At 38.0% G+C, this 19,336-nt stretch overlaps 1 protein-coding gene and 1 long non-coding RNA gene across 2 annotated transcripts in view; both read left to right on the top strand.

Annotated features, from left to right (window-relative positions):
- The first annotated feature begins 815 nt into the window (after nucleotides 1–815).
- Nucleotides 816–19,336, top strand: part of DAB2IP (DAB2 interacting protein) — a 211,994-nt gene continuing 193,473 nt past the window's right edge. Inside the window, exon 1 of the mRNA XM_052814269.1 lies at nucleotides 816–1,330. Within this exon, the coding sequence (XP_052670229.1) occupies nucleotides 1,273–1,330 (58 nt within the window). The 5' untranslated portion in view covers nucleotides 816–1,272. The remainder of the gene's footprint in view (nucleotides 1,331–19,336) is intronic.
- On the top strand, nucleotides 10,954–12,499 carry LOC128154124 (uncharacterized). Its single transcript, XR_008239252.1, has 2 exons — nucleotides 10,954–11,424; nucleotides 11,785–12,499. It is a non-coding gene; the product is annotated as an uncharacterized LOC128154124 (long non-coding RNA).

Below are 19,336 nucleotides of genomic sequence, written 5' to 3'. Positions count from 1 at the left end.
GATTGTTGTAAGCAATAAGAATTTACCTTTCAGAGACACATCTTGGTTTATAGTTGCACATTGACATTTTTCTCCTGTTATTTTGTGGACATGTCTTCAGAGAAAATAAAATTTTTATTCCTCAGCTAGGTGATGGGGTCTTCTTCCTCAGTCCTTGTACCATATCATTTATCCAAGAAGTTCAAAGCATGGAAAGCTGGGAAGTTTCAGCTGTATTCCTGTGAGATAAGACATATTTCAATGTCAATATGACAGAAAATTGAGGCACAACGGAGTTATGAATTATGTGAGGTCTCAGGGAGTTAGTGGCAGACCCAGTAGCAGAATGAAGGTGACCTGACTTCTAATACTATGATCTAACAGACAGCTAATATTGTCTCTCTTGAGAGAGTCTGCAGTTGCAGACTTTGGTATAATCTACCATATGAGTACAGCAAGGCTGGTGCTTGCCCCTCCAGCTCATTTGCAGAAGGCTTTTTAAAATGCCAACTTAGCAGCAGCTCCTGGCTTGGCAAAGAGGGTAAATGTAGGACAAGGTCTCCAGCAGAAGGCTGTTGCTGCAGCAAGTTACAAATGCCCAGTGCGGAGTCATTGAGTTGCCTCCCTGTTAGGCACTGGCTGGTCTATTCATTCTGCAAACAGCCTCCTTCCTTTCCAAGACAGCCCTAGGGACACAAGGGAATGGCAGAGTTTATTATAAACTGAGTAAAGGAACAGACTATTGCTGGAGGAGATCCAGGGTTATAAAAGATTGTAGCGGGGGGGAGGAGGAGGAGGGAACAGGACATAATTTGTGTTTGTGTGTGAGGGGGTGCGTCCTGGTGGCTTCAACAAGGCATTCCCCAAACCCTCAAGACCTTTGCTGGTTTTGGTGCGATTTTCTGCAGTGCATACCGTACTGTGTCAAAGCCCACTTACTTTTTATTGTATCAATCATTCTCTTTATGCAGCAACACGAATCGGAGAACGCTTGCTGGTCCTGTTCTGAATGAGCTCCGCTCTCTGCCAGCTCAGCCTAGTTACTGCTGTAACTTAGTCTGGGGGATGGGAGAAAAAGGTTGCTGCTACTTTAAATACAATGCATTAAGAGGATGCTGGAAAAAGGCCTGCATGCTGTAATACCCAGCCATCTAGTTGGAAAAGGAGCCAGATGTAATACAAAAGAAGAAACACAGCCTCTTATGGATGCAGCACTAATTCATAAATCAGGTGAATCAGCTTAGGCAACTGCTGTGTTTTTATGCCTCTGCTGCATGGAGAACTGCATGTTGGATGCTTTTATTTGAAGTAATGGAACCAGATAATCCTTTGGACCAGGACAACTCCAATGGTAAGAAGTAGAAAACATAGAAAAGAGAGGAAAAAAAAGGATAGTGAAAGAGTGTCTGAATTACACATCCTACTAAAGGCACAGGGTTAGGCATGTGTTTTTACTGTCTTCTGCATGGATAAGTAGAAATGAATGTGGTAATGTGCTTCACATTATCTTAGAAATCACTCTGTTTACAGGGTTTTGAGATAAACATATAGTGGACTGATACATACAGTACATTGCAAGGAGCAGTAATCCTTGCAGAATTAACCTATCTCCTGAACAGTCTTTGCTGAGAGAAGAGGAACCTATGCATTCTACATTATTCAGTTTGGGGGTCTTTTTTGCCAGTGAGAAAAGAATGTAACTTTATGCCGTATGTGCTGTCAAACATAGCATTTGGAAACAGTTTCTTTATCTGCAGAGAGCTTTCCTACAGGCAGTTGCATGAGTAATTTACTTAGAAGGATATATTTAGCTGGGGACCACATAAATTCACCCTGGAATTAAAGTCCATGGTTAAAACTGCAGCTATTCCCTGGATTTATAGCATTCCACATGCTGATGTTCTGCTATCTAGTCTATTGAAGGCATACAAAAAGCATAAATTGGGGTAAAAAGTTGTTTGCAATTGCAAGTCTTATTTCTCTGTTAGTAGAGTGAATTGGCTGCATTGAGGACAACAAATTGTTTACATTTATGAAAACAATTTAGGATGGTGATTTTTAGAATAAATTGATTCTCAGCTCTTTAATAGGTATTTGGTACTATTCTGGATACAGTTTGAAATCTGCAAAGTATTCCACTTCCTACATACATATTGTTCAAGAACTAGTTATTTATTTCCCACAGCATATGCTCTGCTGATAACCTAGAGCTTCAAGTACGACATAACTGCAGTGTTAATATCACAGTAGACCTAAAACTGTACGGAAGGAATGTGGTTAAGGGAATGAAGTAACATTTAAACTATGTGAACAGTTGACTGGGCAGATATAAGTGGGCAGCACTGCTTTACTTTGGGCTCTGTGCCAAACTGAAGTTGAATTGTATAAAATAATCAAGGACAGATTTCAGTGTTGTTTCAAATGATAATATTTACATGAAAAGATTAAGAGGGGAGGATCACACTTTTGATTTCATTTTTCTATTCTCTTTCATATGTGGTTATATTAATTTCTCTCTAGAAGAACAGCATCTGCCTCTCCTGTCTTATACCTCCTCTTAGACCATTAGGGCATAGAATTAAATCTTACTTTCTTCTTTACAGCAGGAAGTTTTAGGATTATCAGAGAAGTGCATGCATGCATAGTTGGGCTGATGTTAACAAACATATAAGCAAATATTCTTGCCTGTCCCAACATCAGACTCTGGACTTTAGGAGTCACAGAGAGTGCCTAGGTTCTGTGGGAAATATAAGTTTAACTTTGGTTTCTCAAATATGTTAAAATGGCTCACTAAATTTAGAATGCATATTTTAAGATACACAGGTTTCTCATTCTTCTCCTTACAGACATGTGAAGTATATTCTGTCACATTGTGTCGAAACTTGTTTTCCTAGAAAATATTTGAATAAGTAGGCAGACACTGAAAATGTTCATAAACTGGGAAATGAGGGGTAAGCAAGCACTCATGGTACCAAGTATCCTAGAAGAACCTACACTGGTTCCCCTTTCTAACTATGTAAATCCCCATCTTCCTTTTAGAGTTTTTTTAATTACTTTGATTTAAATTATCCCATTGTAAACCAAATGGGTTGAACCATTTCTTGATCAGAAGGTCAGTTGCTTAAGTGTTATGCTGCTGGAGCTGCAGGAGCAATATGCAGGACTGAGGGATTAATCTATTATTATGATATACAATGCAGTATTTTGCATTAATTCAGTAAATAGAAAGTTCTCAAAAATATGCCAGCAGAGTGCTGTTAAGAAAGATTTTCCCCTTTGAGAATGTTTTCTTGTAGCTGTCATTCTTGAAGCAGCCCCTTTGTCCCTTTTATTATCAAACAGCTAGTGAACTGCTATGAACACGGTGATAACTATTGTGTTTATCTTACTGTATTGCTCATGTGACAAATATTAATGCCTTGGGAAGTCACCATAACTTGAAACTTCTGTGCTTACTGTAGAAGTGCCTTTTTACCTTCAAGAATGTCAAATCAAATTCCTTTTTCTGCTAGCAGAATGAAAACTGTTATTTAATCTACCTGATAGTCCATATCGGTTAACCATCTACCTTAAAATTCAATGTCAGTTCATTCTTAGTTGCTTATTGCCAGCCCAATCAATAGATCATTAATGATAGTAAAAGCTGTTCTGAGGAATTGGTGGCAATAATATACTTTAGAGTTGCTCTTTTTGCCTCCTGCAGCCCTGTCATTTGCTTACAGAGATGTACGAAATCAGCTAGGACATTAGTGGAATATTCAAGACTGAGAAGCTGTGTGTCTCATTTCTCAACACAGGTTTTCTTCCTAATCAAATTACGTTGCCAGCTTTTCATGGAGATACTTCATAGATTTATTATTGCTTGTAGCTGGAACAGAGAAGGACCACTCATTTATTTGGGGACCTGAAATGAGATTTGAGCTGTATTAGTTGCCTTGACGTAATAGACCGTGGAATAAAATCATAACCTGTGGGTGAAATGTTTATTGGATTTTTTTCTAGGATTCTTCATTGAGCTATAGTGCTTCAACTACTTTGAACACAAACTTCATAGGTTGCTATCCATTTTGACATTTGTGAAAGGAGATGGAAGTTCTGTAACTTCTCTCCATGTGTGCCTAGGATAAAGGCTCATGTAAAAGCTACAGGTTCTTGTAAGGATCTTAAAAATCATTAAAGCACCCCCTTTCTTCCCCCTCCCCCCCCGATATTTTCTTTCCATTCTCTGAAATGCAGGAATATAAAGAAAGATAATTGTCATTTTATGATGGCTCACAGTTCTGACTTTTTGATGTGTTCTTTTTAATGTACTGGAGTGGTTTTACTTGATTCTTTTCACAAAAAATTTTTCTTGGAAGAAAAGTGCTGAAGAATGTGCTGATTCTGAAACCATAACCCTAAATTACCCATTTCAGAGGGATGACATATCAGAGCTACAGATTTCTCTTTTGTACTATAGCCACTTGCAGCTACAAGAATAAAAGACAACTCAGCAGCTTTTTGCAAGCCAGTGAAGATTTATAAGATGTTGTATTTGTGTACAAACTTTTGAGTACAAAATATCTATGAATTGTGCATTTGTTGTGTCTTGTAATTGCTTAGATCACAGTTTATATAGCTATAGTGAACACTGGTACCACCTCTGAATTTATTCTTTTGCATGTCCTGACAATATTTCTTTGTGAATTGGTTGTTAATCTTTTAAGGGCACAGTATTTTTAGTGGGCCTTTTGAACAACCCTGTAGACCAAATCCCAACTACTGGTTTTAGTGGAATCATAGTCCCTACACAGTAAGTGTGAATCACAGATGCAGGTTTTGTACCACGAAGAAATGAAATTAAACCATTGTGCTTTAATAATACAATAATTATAGCATATTTTTTCAGTCTCTGACATACACATTCAGCCAGGTGAATTACATGGATGACAGCCAGGCTTGAAGTTTGTCTGCTCTTGGTAATTTAGATTCTTCAAGCAATGTTCTAGGGCAGTAATGAAATTCTAGCCTCAGTGACACCCTGATGTGCATTAAAAATCGCACTTGGTAGAGAGGAGAACAGAAGCAAAGACTGGGAAAACCGAATTTTTTGTAGAGTAGATAGGAGATTTGTTAGCAGAGTTGTACAGGAACCCAAGACCAACAAATTATGGCTGCTGCAGGTGAAGACCAAAGGTGATTGTTATTCAGAGAGAGAGGGTAGATCTGCCTTAGAACAGGAAAAGGCCATGAATATTGCTACTGAGCTGGATTTGGCAGATGATGTAGTTTGGGGTACCTCATCCAGTATCTCAGCAGAGAGCCAAAGGCTCATCAGCACTGTAGGCTCTTTAGTTTCCTGGACTTGACATTTACTTTCACTGTGTGGACAATATATATGTATTCTTAACCTTATATTATCTTCTTTTAAAGATAATATGATGATCTCAGAGAGAATAAAGATTAGACTAAAAATAAGATGAAAAATAGCAAAAGCTTTTGAGGTGTCTTTTTGAAAGTTCCACAGAAAAGGCTGTGAACCAGGAATTCCCCATGCAAGAGGAAATTCTGTTGCTGAATAGTGAGGCAGAGGCAGATAATAGAGGAGCTGATTTGGCATTTCTTCTTCAGAACTGCATTTTAGGCATCTAGTAATGAGAAGAAGAAGGAAAATAGGATGACAACACTAATTTTCAGTGCAGTAGTCTGAAGCCCCTGCCTTCTAAATAGAAGTAGTACTGAAGATACCATGCAGTTATGTTTTGAAAAGTAAACTCCCCCTCATCTACCAACAACTGAGTATTTATAAGAGTAAGTTATTTACATTTTACTGTTGTAATTAAGTTAACTTGTTCTGGAGCAAATCTCCCCCTGATGTGAATTCCCCAATTGTGTGGAAATTTGGTCAGGAATCTATTTTAATAGAAGTATGTTTAGTGGTTTAGTATTGTACATTGCCTGGAAATTAAACATTAAGTGTTTCTTACAGGTGTTGCCATTCTGGCATGCTGTCTGAGGAAGCAAAGTTAATATTACTGAACATTTGTATCTGAGAAAGTAAAGAGAGAAAATAAAGATGCTGTGTGATTAGACTGGTAAGCAAGGTTTGATTTAGATGTGGTATACTGAAAAAGTGTATAGGACATGGAAAGAGGAGGAGAGTATAGAAGAAAAGACCAGCTTGCTTGAAATTTATACAGAATAAATTAATAGTAAACTTTTTTTAGTTTTTATTTTTTAAATAGTCAAATTACGTTGATACAGTTGTCAGTCATAAACTCATTAAATGTAGAGAAAATATGAGGTCTGAAGAAGATACAGAGTAATACAGAGAACCAGTAGAAAATAATTATAATACAATCTTAATATGGCACACTATACATTTTTGTGCAACATTAAAATTAGTTTATTTTTGCTGACTTTCTAATGGGCATGGGTCACTGTATTGGCTTTTTTTTTTTTTTTTTTTTTTTTTTTGTAGGCTTGCACAAATTGCAAACAGCTTGCTTGGATCTTTGAAAGGCAGAGCACTGATCCTTTTCCTTATGTGAGAGAAAAGGAGTTTTGTCTCAGAGCAGCCGTCTTCCAAAACTGTACAAAAACATAGGTGAACTTTGGCATTTCTTATCCATGGTACTGTCCTGCCCTATTAAGTCTGAAAACTTGGTTTCTATATAGAGTGAATGTTGGAAAGTAATGAGTTTTGGTGGTAGTAGTTTTTAAACGTTAATTTCCATTATTGTCTACCGGACTGAAGAAAAATGGTAATGAGTAGGTTAGCAATTAAACATATTAAAATATCATTAGGTGATTAAGTAGTGCTGTACTGTGGCCTGTGGCATAGATCCTTAAAAAATTATTTGTTCTTTCTCTACTTACCTCAACAAACATTCATATTGTTTACAAAGAACTCTTTGGGTTAAATACATTGAAGAAACAAAGCGTACATTATTACTAGAAATATTTATCCTAGACATCTGTGAGTAACCAGATTATTTAACAAAGTGTGTTACTTCATGATGTTCCATTAGAAAAGCAAGGTCTTTCTTTTGAGCAGTTTTGAAAAATCATACTTTTTTTAGTGAATTTCAGTTTTCAGGGCTGAGCTAGCAGAGGACTATAGAGTGTTAAGACAGTTATGCTTCATTCTTTTCTTTGTTAGACTTCTTACACCATGTCTATCTTATCGCTTCTGACAAAAGAAGAAACAAGTGCTTGATGGTAGGAAAAATCAAAAAGAAAAAGACAAATGGCAGTGTAATACCTAGAGAAGATAAAAGCAGACCGAATTCCTGATGAATTGTGTGTAAAAGTGGTAGGCATATTTTGGGTGGCAACCCTTTTCTTTATATTTTGCTGTAGTTTTCTTGATTTTACCTACATTGTATTCAGGTACTAACTATAATTCATAGCAAAGATGTGTTGTACTGAAAGGTAAATCTGAAGCAGCTAATAAATTTTTCTGGGGAAAAAAGTTCTAAATCTTGGTGAGCAAAACCAAAGTGGAATATCTGCACATAAACACTGGTGACAAAATCAAATAAAATATCCTACCTGAGGGCAGCATTTATTGGCGAACATCTGAAATAGTGACAGATTTGCCCCGCAAGTAACATTAGGCCACTGTTCCACATTATTTTCTGAGGTTCCTACAAGTTATATCATCAGTATTGGACTTAATCCAAAGAAATGATCCAGGTATGTGTAGTGATCATTGTTTGAAAAGGATGATAAATAATCTGCCTGAACTGTCAGTGATAGTGTGGCAAGTAGAGCAAACATCACAGAGTTTAAAGTAGGTGGGCAGGTGTAATTGGGTTTCTCTATTGTCATCAAAACTTTTTGGCAACAAAGAGAAAGATTTAAAAATAAATACAAGCACTATCTGGTAACTTCATTATAATTTACACTAAGCAGGGAAACAGAAAGTTCCAACATAGCTTTAATAAAGTGTCCAACAGTATCAAAAAGGCAGAGAGCTCCAGGGGAATAGGAAACCAAGGATTAAGAAGTTTACTATATAATGATTTGTAGAATGTGTTATACAATTTCCAAGTTTGTAACTGAATTATGAACACCGTTGCATGCAGTCTCCTCCTTTCTCTCCCTACTGAAATCTGTAGAAGAGGATTGAGCCAATCAATAAACAAGCAGCCCACCAGATGATGAGCACACAGTAAGGGAGGAATGAAATCGTGAAGGAATATTAGATGAATAGAATGTAACCATCCATACTTGGAAGTACTGGAAACAGTCGAAGTAGTGTCTTCATTCTTTGGTAATAAAGAAAAGGGTCCTTTCATAGTCAAGCATGTTCAACGCCTCTTTTATTTTGTTTCTAAAAGAGAGCAACTTCAAAGCACAGCATTGTGGGGAAACTCCCAGTTTTATCTCTAAAATACAACACCGCTACAAGTCTCTTTCAGAACTTTCTACAGCAACAGCCTACTATTGGAGAGATGAATTCAGTATAATTAAATGGAATGGAAGAGTGTACTCTATTAATCTTTCTTCTGAAATCTGTCCAGTCAGGACCTGGTATCTAAAAGTAGTTGTTAATATTAGTGAGGTGTATCAGCTGTGTGAGCATGCTACGTAGGAAAATGCCTCAGAATGATGCTGCAGGGATAGTGAAGACAAGAGGTTTTTAATGTTTTGTTCATGTGTCTGATTTGGAAAATGGGGGACAAGGGATTTCATGGGAGTAGAGATGATGAGGAATTAAAAGCATACATCTGATGTTTCAAGGTATTTGTAGGTCAGAAGCTTTTAAATTCATAAGGTTCTGGTAGTAGATAACAGAAGCTGGAGAAGCCACAGAAGAAATTGTCAGTCCTTAATGAGAGCTGAGACCCACATTTTGACAAAGGGTTGGTCAAGTGGGTTTTTCTGAGACCTTTAATCAAGGGTTATTGTGATCACATACATGTAACTACTAAGATGTTGGACAGCAGCCTCCTCTTCTGGTGATGCCCAGAAAGATTGACAACTGCTGATGCTTTACATCCATATCTAACAAACGTACTGTACACGAGGGATATAAAGAATAAATAGCTGCTTACCTTTAGCCACTTCACTGTAATATTCTTTATTATGTCTGATCAGGATGTTCGCCCAGGAGGCTTCTCAGTGCATACATGTGGTTATCATGTCAGTTAGAGCATCATGGTAATAATGTTTACATTTAGATGTGCTTCCTCTCTGAGCATCTCCAAGGAACTAGCACATGTAAAAGATTTAATTGGAAAGTATTGCTACTGCTGATATGGGCTCAGAGGCCTAGCAGATGCCTTGCTAAGTGAGTCAGTAGTCAATGATTTTGGCTGCTGTAGAGCTTAATGCAGTGATCAGAAAATGTCTGCCAAAATGAAGTTTCAAGAAATGTTTGTTTTCTTACCAGATCTAGCTATGCTTCTAGTTTTGTTTTACACCTTTAAATACTTCTCTAGATGTAGTTGGGAAGTTGGTAGGCAGCTGTGGCAGATGTAATAACACAAGCCATTGTTCTTTGTCCTGTAGCTGTATGTGTGGGTTTGTTTGCTTAATCATTGGGTGGGCATGGCATGGCTTATGTAGCAAATCAATGCCTCTGAATGTAGGTCCTGCCGTTAATCCAAGCTGGAGAAATCCTGATGCTTGGTGTTTTGAAAGTAGGAAAGCAAGATGTTAGTAGAGTTCTCTTATTTGTTCCAGAATGAAGAAAAAAAAAATTGACATAAAATAATAATAGTATAAGTTAGACCAGAGTTCACGATATTTTATTGTCTCTGCGACTGGTCTTCTGTTTTGCAGAAATGCTATTAGAGCATTACTCATGGCAGAGAGAATATCCCTGAAGAGTTTTTCACAGTTCATGTGTCAGACAGGAATGCAAAGGATCAATTTACAGCCACAGACAAAGATCTGAAAATGTCCAGGGGGACCTGGGAGAATGCTTCTCACCCCAAGTAGTTTTACTGATTTAACTGATTCCACTTGTCTGACTGCTGTGTGTTTTCAGCTAACCCAGAGTTAATTTCTGAGTGGCAGCAATAAAAACATTGTATGTAGACTGCAGTGAGAGCTGGTATAGGAACATTAAACACAGTGTTATCTCCTTGCAGCCTCTTGTGTTATAAAACTAAAGAGAATTTCAGTATGTTTTGGAAAGCTCACGAGTGCACTGCTGTATTCCAGGGAGAAACCTGCTGGTGCTTGTTTCCATGAGTAACTTGCTTTGTTTAGCAGATCAGCCTTTACTACTCAGTTGCAGCTATCAGAAGAAGCCAGGCATCAAGTTGAGGAGTTGTATTTAAAAGTGTTCTCTGGATGAGGCAGTTGAAATGGTCTATAAGCTAAGCAAAGCAGTTGGAAGTAGTTTACTGGTTGTTTGGCCTGCTTTCGGGTAATAGTTGTACTTCACCTGAAAGTCAGTAGTCATTAATTTATTTGCTTCTTAGATGTATTTGTTTTATTGTAATTTAAAGTTTACTGGTAAACTTCAGGCAAAACCAGAGAACGTATTAATCTGTTTAGGAGAGAGAGTTTTGAAATTAACCTTTCTTCTTTTCCTATCATTTGCAACAGGATCTGTAAAGTTAGGCCTTAATCTTAGAAATATTTATGTATTTATTCAGCAAGAGATGGTATGAGGAGTTTCACTGAGTTATCTGGAAATTTTTTGTCTGGAAGAGCACACATACAGTTTGTCCTTTGTTTGACTCTTACAAATGTTTGTTGTTTTTAAGACTGAAGAAAAAAAAGCAAAGATTTATGTCTTATTGGGGCCTTTAACCCAAGATGAAGTCGATCACACAAATTAAAGATACGGAAAATGTAACCAGCATTTAGGATTTAAGGAAAAAAAGCAGGTGCATTCAACTTGAAACCAATGCTTAGTACACTCAGGGCTGTTGAACTGACTGCCTGTGCCTCTGAGTAGGAGAGAGGCATGTTTTATTTTCCCTGTTTATTCATTTTCTGAGTCATTCATCTTCTGCTATAGCTATTGAAAACTGTAACAGAGTCTGGGAAGCGCTTAGCTTTCGAGTGCTGCCTCCTGATTGGACTAGGGAATGCTGCTGTTCGGGAATAATGTGTGAATACCATCTGCTCCGAGGAGCTGGGAGTCTCAGTGAATTTTGCTTGGAGAGGCACCTTTAGCCAGGACTACAGGCGAGGGGAGCAAGCTTGCTTTTTCCTGTTTCGTATCCAAACTTTTAGTTGTCGCTGGATTTCCTTTCTGTTTCCCTGTTAAACTTTTTTGCACTTTGCTCAAGGGCTGAGGTGCTTGTCTTGTGGGTTTAAGGGGTTGTTTTTCCTTTATTTTTTTCCTGCATGGGATTTCCTCTGGGGTTCAGCATGCACACCAAATGGGGAAATAAATCAGCAAGTTTTGCAGCTGTTTATTGCAGCACAACAGTTAACATGGAATGTCTGATTTGCTTTGAGAAACTACTTCCAAAAATTTGACCTGCTCGTAAAAAGGTAAGCAGTTAAGGACTTCTGAATTTCAGGGACTGACTTTTTACTTGCGTAGAGGTTTTGTTTCGTTAGGAATGAGTATGTCTCATTTGAAATGTACAGTTGCCTTGTAGCAGTGCCTGAGATCAAAGACTGTGTTTTGTCTCAGAATTTCCTTAATGAGCCTGAAGAAATAAGCAGAGTTGGAAAGATCATTGTCTTTTGCTCTTTCGTATAGAAATTGTTTTACAATAGGTCTTAATACAAACTTTCTGCAGTGTAAGTGTTATTGTAATTCAAGACAGCATGTATTTTGTGGTTTGCATCTTTATGAAGAGAACTCTCTCAACTCTTGTTTTCCTGATTATGGAATCTCTTTTTCAGACTGTTATCTCAGACGAAACACAGCTATTTTTCAGCAGTCCGGCTTTGCAGTCAAATGGTGCATTCCACTTCAAGAAGACAAGATGTAGTTTGTGAGCCCATTAAATCCTGCTCACTAATGACCTGCTGGTGTAGACTCAGTCACTAGAGAGAAAACTGTAGCCATTCCTTTAACCTCAAAACAACAGGCCTGACACCAGCACGATTGATGGCCACCACTCTCTCCCATTACTGTTAGCACATACTTAACTTTTTGATGTTACTGTTTTAAAACATAGTTATAATATTTTTTTCTCTGAAGGTTACATTTTAATCAGACACTTCTATCTACACAAGGCAAAGTTAGCTAAGGGAGGACATGAAATATTGATGTTTTACAAAATCTTAGCCTTCCTTCCAGTGAGTCAGATTATTCAATCTACTGTTGTCTGTTCCAAGGAGAAATCTGCAAAGGTTATTTCTAAGACTTTGTTTGCTGAAGGCTTCACTGTAATTTATTTTTGACAAACACCTGTTTTTTAGCTTTCTCTTTTGTGTTGGTATGTTAATTGTAACTGTATAGTAAGTGTGTAAGTTGCATGTACTTATATGTATTCTAAGAGAAATGTTTAGTACCTGTAAATAAGGGAACAGTGGATTTATATAAGTGATACTTGATCTAACCTAAACTTTTCATATTGAATCAATTTTAAATAAACAAGAGAAGATCTTACAACTAGTATGCTTTCTTACACTCAGGCCTGTTGAACTAATGTTCTTGTAATACAGAAAAGAGCTGTTGCTGTCTGCAGTTTTACTAAAAAAAAAAGACTAACAATTAGACATCTTTTCACTTAGTCATTTTTGTGGCAAAATGCCAGATCATCAAAAGCAACTCTTTTAATGAGAAAAAACCTTACTTTGCTGAAGCCTGAATCAGGAAAATTGTTGCAAGCCAAAGAAGGAATGCCTGAATCGCACAGAGGTGCAACACCAGTACAGTCCATTGGCTGGTGGTCACTGTACTTGCTTAGAATATAGGATATATGGATTAAGGTCTCATTGTGCCTGGTACAAGTCAAGTGTGTGTCTCTCATTTTATGTATGTTAAAAAACCTTGAAAGGTCATGCATGTACCAGTACAACTGGGGTTTTCTAGTAATCATCACATTTCTGGGTATAGAAAAACTATTTCTTATTCATTGCTGCTGATAATAATAAATGCTCACTTAGGTCTTTTTTGGTAGAATTATATTGTCAATCGTAGATTTCCCAGGTGCCCTCTTTTAATCTGTCATTAGACCAGACATCATGTTTATAATGAAGTAGCTGAGGAATAAAATTCTGACCTTCGAACTCCAGAGGTGAAGATCACTTCCATTCCAGACATAGCAGAAGGTTTTTTAGCCATTGGCAGTAGTAACTGAGTATCAGCAATAACTGACAGTATATGGGGCAGTGGAATCAGAGCTTTTTAATTCAGTGGTATGTACATACGCACACTCAAACCAAAGACCAGCTGATCGTAAAAGTGTGTTTACTTTTTGCTCAGAGTAGACAGGCTTTTTATACTTCCCCTTCATCAAACACAGTAGTTGCTTAGTTCAGTGGTCTAACTGTGATAGATGTTTTTGCATGGGTAGAGTTTATTGTTTAGAGACTTAACACGCAACCCTTCTGTAGAGGGTTACTGCTAGATCCTTCAGCAAAGCTCTCCACAACTTAGTACTGGTTAATATTTCCTTTTAATGTGATCCTGTGTACCTGCAAAGCACTTTTTGTTTGTCTGCCTGTTGCTGATATGCTAGTATGATCATCAATACTGCAATGCTTAAATGTTTTTCTCTCTCTAACCCAGATATCTTCATGCCAGCTTAAATGTGTTGCTATTATCCTGTTCTTATAAAGGGGAGCTGAATTAAAAGTGGCTTGCCCAGGGTCACGCACAGGAAGCTTTTATCATTGTATTGTAGTTGCATTGGATCTTCTATGTTCCTAGTTAGCTCTTTAGCCATTCCTCTTGCTCCACAGTCTTCCTCCTTGGCCATTTCCCTTTCTTTGGTCTTCTCCTCTTCCCTCCCTGCCCCCTCAAAAAAAAAAAAAATGCTGGAGGACATTTGTCATTTTGCTGTGGAGACCATTATCCACCTGACATGTCTATATGAATTTGGAAAATCTCAGTGCTGGTTTTTTTCAGCAGATCAGGGTATTTGTTTCCTTGAAGATGAAGAATTGTAATTTTCACTATAGGAAGGAGTACTTTCTTGCTTAAGTGGCAACTCTGACAATGCAACAACACTATTGTGCATTTACAGCTTAATTTCAGAAATCCACATAGATTTTTTTCCTCTTGTCTTCCACCACAACTCTCTTGCCTGACTTAGTTGCCAGACTTTCTCTGGCAGTTCAGTCTCACTTAATTCACAAAGAATGTGGCTCCCTCTGCCATACGTGGTGCCTGGAGTCTAAATCAGTACATTTTTAGTGAACTTCAGCTTAAGACAAATCTGACCTACCTAGAATATTGGTTTCCAGTTTGCAGACGTGAACCAGAGGGATGAGGCACTACCATTATTGTTAAAGTATTTTGCATGTATCTGTGCTAGCTATTTCTATTGCCTTTTATATAATCTAATATTCCTTTGCCAAGGATAAAATGTAATAGGAACTATTTTTGTGTTCTTGGGAGTATTTTTCCTGCCTCTGAACTCCTCTGAATAGATGCCGCCTCCTGCTATGATGTCATCACTTCTGGTGCTTGCCAGTAGACTATCAAAATTTTAAAAATCAAGATGAAATCAAGATAAGACAACAAAATCAAGATAAAAAATGGCTGTCTTGCCTCCATTTAGGTCAGATGAAGCATAGAAGCCAGTGTTTCAAACAGAAGAGAAGCACTAATGGAGAGAGAAGGACTTCAGAGAAACTGGGACAGTCTAGTGGCAAGCACAGTAGACCAGACAGTTACTGGTTTCTGTTTCAGACTATGTGAAACCATTTTGCAGAGCAGCTGTGGAAGTGAAAATCAGCAAAAGTAGGTTTGATTTTTAATTTCCTCATGGAAATTTTGAAAGTCCTTTCTCTCAGGGTATTTAAGCCCACATCTGCTCTTTTCTCACAGGAGACTGCTAACTACCTTGCTCTGGGGTGGACTGTCTTTAGCTCCCCTGACCCAGGATCCCTAACCCCTTCTGCTGTGAACAGTATGTAGTGACTGGAACAGGGACTGAAAATGAACAGCTTCTTTTTCCTTCAGTCTTGGGAATTTAGTCTTGAAAAAATGTAGCCAGAGCTGTATGGCAATTATGTGAAGGGCTTTTGAATGATCAGAATCAGATTTTCTACAGAATAAATTATTTCCCAAAGAAAATTCAGCTAATTTCATCTTTCTACGCCTTTTTAGGTAGTATTTCTTTACAAAGTTACAATGTCTTACTCTTTGACTTTTATAGTGTCTAAAGCAATGGTATTCCTACTACCAGGAACAAAAACTAAAACATGTTTTGTACTGCTAAAAGAATATCAGCCAATGGTGGTATTTCATTGAATTTATTAGTTTAGCATTTAATTCCTTAGAGTTAATGCTTTAAAGTAGTTAACTGCTACATTTAAATCAAACTTGGTCAAAACTTGAGTGGTTTTATATGTTTTTCGTGGTAATTTTCAAAAGTATACATTGCATGGTACTGTAGGGTGAAAATTAATTCCAAAACCTATACTGTGCTACCTGCTGGCCTTCTGTACTTGCCTGGCCGCCGTTTCTGTGGTTGGCATTGTGAGAAGTGAAAGGCTGCTATCTAAACCCTAAACTCTGTGTGAGTGTTGTGCCAAGAGTAACTATAGAAGAATAACCACAAAACTACATTAGTGATCCTCTCAGCCATGAACTGAAGATTTCCACCTCCTTTGTAAGGATTAGTTTAGGCTTCAGGGCCCTTCTTTTTGGGGTTCTCATTACTGGGGACTGTCACTTGGCAAACTGCTGTGACAACTGTGTGTCATATGCCTTCAGCAGACTGAGGGTGAAGCTGGAAGAACCACGGGTACTTCAACAGAGGCCATAGGTTAAACCTAAAGTGCACTGTAGAATATAAAGCTGTTACATTTTAAAGGTCTTGCTTAAGGATGAGATTCCTTAATATTTCAAATAATAAATATTTGTAGATATTATGTGTATAATATATACTATATTAGACATATATGCCTCTGTACCAAATAATAAGGAAATCTAAAAGGGGCGACCTACCATAATATTCCAAAATGTTTATTTCCAGTCTTTCTTGCTGAAGTCCCATACAGCATCCTTAGCTTCTGATCCTTACCTCAGCAGCTTCAAGGCAGAACAAGAAACTCCCTTGTTTCAAGATTGTAATTTTTAATTAAGTAGCACAGAATTGAAGGCAAAGAATATTGTCAGTTGAAATGAGTCTTGTACTTCATTCTGCAGTCACATGTCTAATAGACCTAAGATTAAATGGTTTATGGACAGTGTAGAAGAACTGAATCTCGGGAATAAAGTCAAGGTTTGAAAATAGGTGTCTTGAGAAGAGAAGTGTTTGAGGGGAGTAATATTTTAAATGTGCGTGTCGTGGTTTAACCCCAGCCAGCAACTAGCACCACGCAGCCACTCACTCCCCCCCACCCACTGGGATGGGGGAGAGAATCGGGAAAAGAAGTAAAACTCATGGATTGAGATAAGAACGGTTTAATAGAACAGAAAAGAAGAAACTAATAATGATAATGATAACACTAATAAAATGGCAACAGTAATAATAAAAGGATTGGAATATACAAATGATGAACAATGCAAATGCTCACCACTCACCAACTGATGCCCAGTTAGTTCCCAAGCAGCGATCCCCCCCCAGCCAACTCCCCCCAGTTTATATACTGGGCATGATGTCACATGGTATGGAATACCCCTTTGGCCAGTTTGGGTCAGCTGCCCTGGCTGTGTCCCCTCCCAACTTCTTGTGCCCCTCCAGCCTTCTTGCTGGCTGGGCATGAGAAGCTGAAAAATCCTTGACTTTAGACTAAACACTACTTAGCAACAACTGAAAACATCAGTGTTATCAACATTCTTCTCATACCTAACTCAAAAACATAGCACTGTACCAGCTACTAGGTAGACAATTAACTCTATCCCAGCTGAAACCAGGACAGTGCATAGTACCTTTCACTGAGAAGAAAGGGTGTGCTTTAGATTAGGACAGTATGTTTTTCAAACTGCGGTATATGAAATGGCTGCTGATTATGTCTGTATGTAGTTTATAGATTTTCACAGAAGAATTTCCCGATACTATTAATTGGAGAAATGGTGATAATTATTAATAGGATTAAAAAGAAATGGAGAATACTGATAATATATGCAAGCTTGTGCTTTTAATACAGTTTGTGTGGGTGAATTTGGGGGGGAGTAAGAGAGAACATGTCTATTCTTAAAAAAGAAATTCCTACCAAAAGATTCATATCTTGGTACGTATGGCTTCCTCAGTTTTCTTATAATTTTATCCACATGGCTTTATCTCTAAAAGCAAAGCCCACCACCCCCACCCCCTACCCCCGCTCAGAAGAACTGCCAGTATCAGAAGATGACCCTAACTTTCCTCCGGAGAGTGCTGAATAACGTTGTAGCTGCGGAAAATGTGGAACAAGAGGATGTTCCAACAACCAGATTTTCAGGGCAGTGAAAAAGACTTTTTAATGGGTGGAATGCAAAGATTCAAGAAGAAAGAACAGGTTAACAGCTTGTTGGCCTGTTTGTCATGCTGTTTTACTAAAAAGGTGAAGATCTCCTGCAGTGTTAAGAGCAAACCCCTTCAGGTTTTCAAGCTGCAGAGCTAACCAACTATCTGGCTTTGAAAGAGCTACCAGTGTTCAGGACTGAAGCAGTTTCCTTTAGGGAGTATCTAACACATCTGTTAAAGTCTCGAGCTTTGTGACAACGGGTTTTTCCTTATTTTGTAAAAAGTCACCAGTCCAAATAGGTCATTCATTTTTTTAAAGACATTTACAAATTAACAGGAGAGACCTTCTCCCCCCATATTTCAAGTCTAAATTAAATTTAGGGTAGGAAAAATAAACTTGTTTTGAGCTTCATTCAGCGTTCTGTCAATATCATAACAGTCCGAGAAAGAATCAGACCGATTGTCTCATTTTGTGTTTTCAATTTGTGTATGTTAGGGATGGAAGACAACTGACAGTAGAGGGAAGTTCTGTTCTCCAGTAATATATTTTAGTATTTTTGGTCAAGGAGGTCAAAAAGGCTTTTGTCAGACACCAAGACCTAGAAGTTTTGATATCTAGGTGCCTGCCACCTTTCTCTTGGTCATCTTCCTCCTTCCAGGCTTTTCTGGTACCTCATCCTGGTCTGCTTTGTCATCATTAACCCTTGCCCCTCCTTAGCCACAATAGCACAAATGATTGAAAGCTATTGAGCTTTTTTTTTTTTTTTTTTTTTGCCATTTAGTCCTGTCCGTAGGGCTGTTCTTCTAATGCCACTGTCCTAGTCACTATTGTTTTGGCTTTCAATGGTAGCTTTTAATTCAAGTCAAATTTAATTCCATTATGTTAAGATTATATTTGTCTTGGATTTCTTGTATATATGTGGGATTTCCACAGGCAAACACCTGTGGCTGCAAAATGTCTGTGAATAGGCACCTTAACAGCTTTGAATCCTAAATAGGCATGAAATCAAGAAGCCAAGACATGCCTGCAGAAGTACGGACACAAGCTGTAAATACAAGGCATCCTCTTCTGAAAAGATATCATTTTGTTTTGGTGGGGTTTTTATAACTACTGGTAAATTGGCATGGATAAAGAAGGCAGTGATTTCTCTTATACTGCCTCAAAATTTTTCATATATAAATATGTCCTAAGGTTGTGGATAAGTGCATCTTGATTTCTTATGGGCCCTTTGAGATTGCTGACTTCTTGATCTCAGGCATTTGATGCATCTAAAAGTGAAATGGGGAATTTTTTTAAGCTCCTCTCCCCCCCCTGCATTTTGTGGACAGCTGATCAGATTCCTGTCCAGCTCTCATTGCATTTGCTCTCAGTCACACCCTGCTTTTATGTGCAGTGGAGTAGAACTGATTTTGTGGTAGCGCAAGCGGGAGGAGAATCAAGGCCTCTGTGTTCTTTATTTCATTGCAGTCCCATCTGCCCAGTAACTGCTCCAAGATGTTAAACTCATATATAACAAAAAGGATAAATAAACTCATAGAACACTAATGATCAAAACTGTCTCTATGAATACCACTCCTCAGTTGCAAGGACATCAGGATCACGCAAAGCTCATTGTAAAAGGTGTGCAATTTCAGGTCCTTCCTCTGCTATTGCTAGGTTTACTGCCCCTGAGGAACAGTCAGACAAGAATTGCTCTCGCGCATACGTATAAATGCTGATGTCTGTCTCAGCAGTTACACCTCTGTGAAGAACCATTGTACAGCTGTTTTGTGCTAGATTTTTAGGTTTTGTTCTCGTCCCTCCTTCTGTTCGAAATACAAAAGGCAAAGAGTGGAGGAGGAATAAAGGAGCACTGAGCTTTATTCAGTATTCAGCCTTGAGCATA

The sequence above is a fragment of the Harpia harpyja genome, chromosome 19, assembly GCF_026419915.1.
Source record: "Harpia harpyja isolate bHarHar1 chromosome 19, bHarHar1 primary haplotype, whole genome shotgun sequence".
Classification (NCBI taxonomy): domain Eukaryota; kingdom Metazoa; phylum Chordata; class Aves; order Accipitriformes; family Accipitridae; genus Harpia; species Harpia harpyja.
Note: the sequence above shows the minus strand (reverse complement) of the source record. Positions and strands in the feature narration are given on the sequence as shown.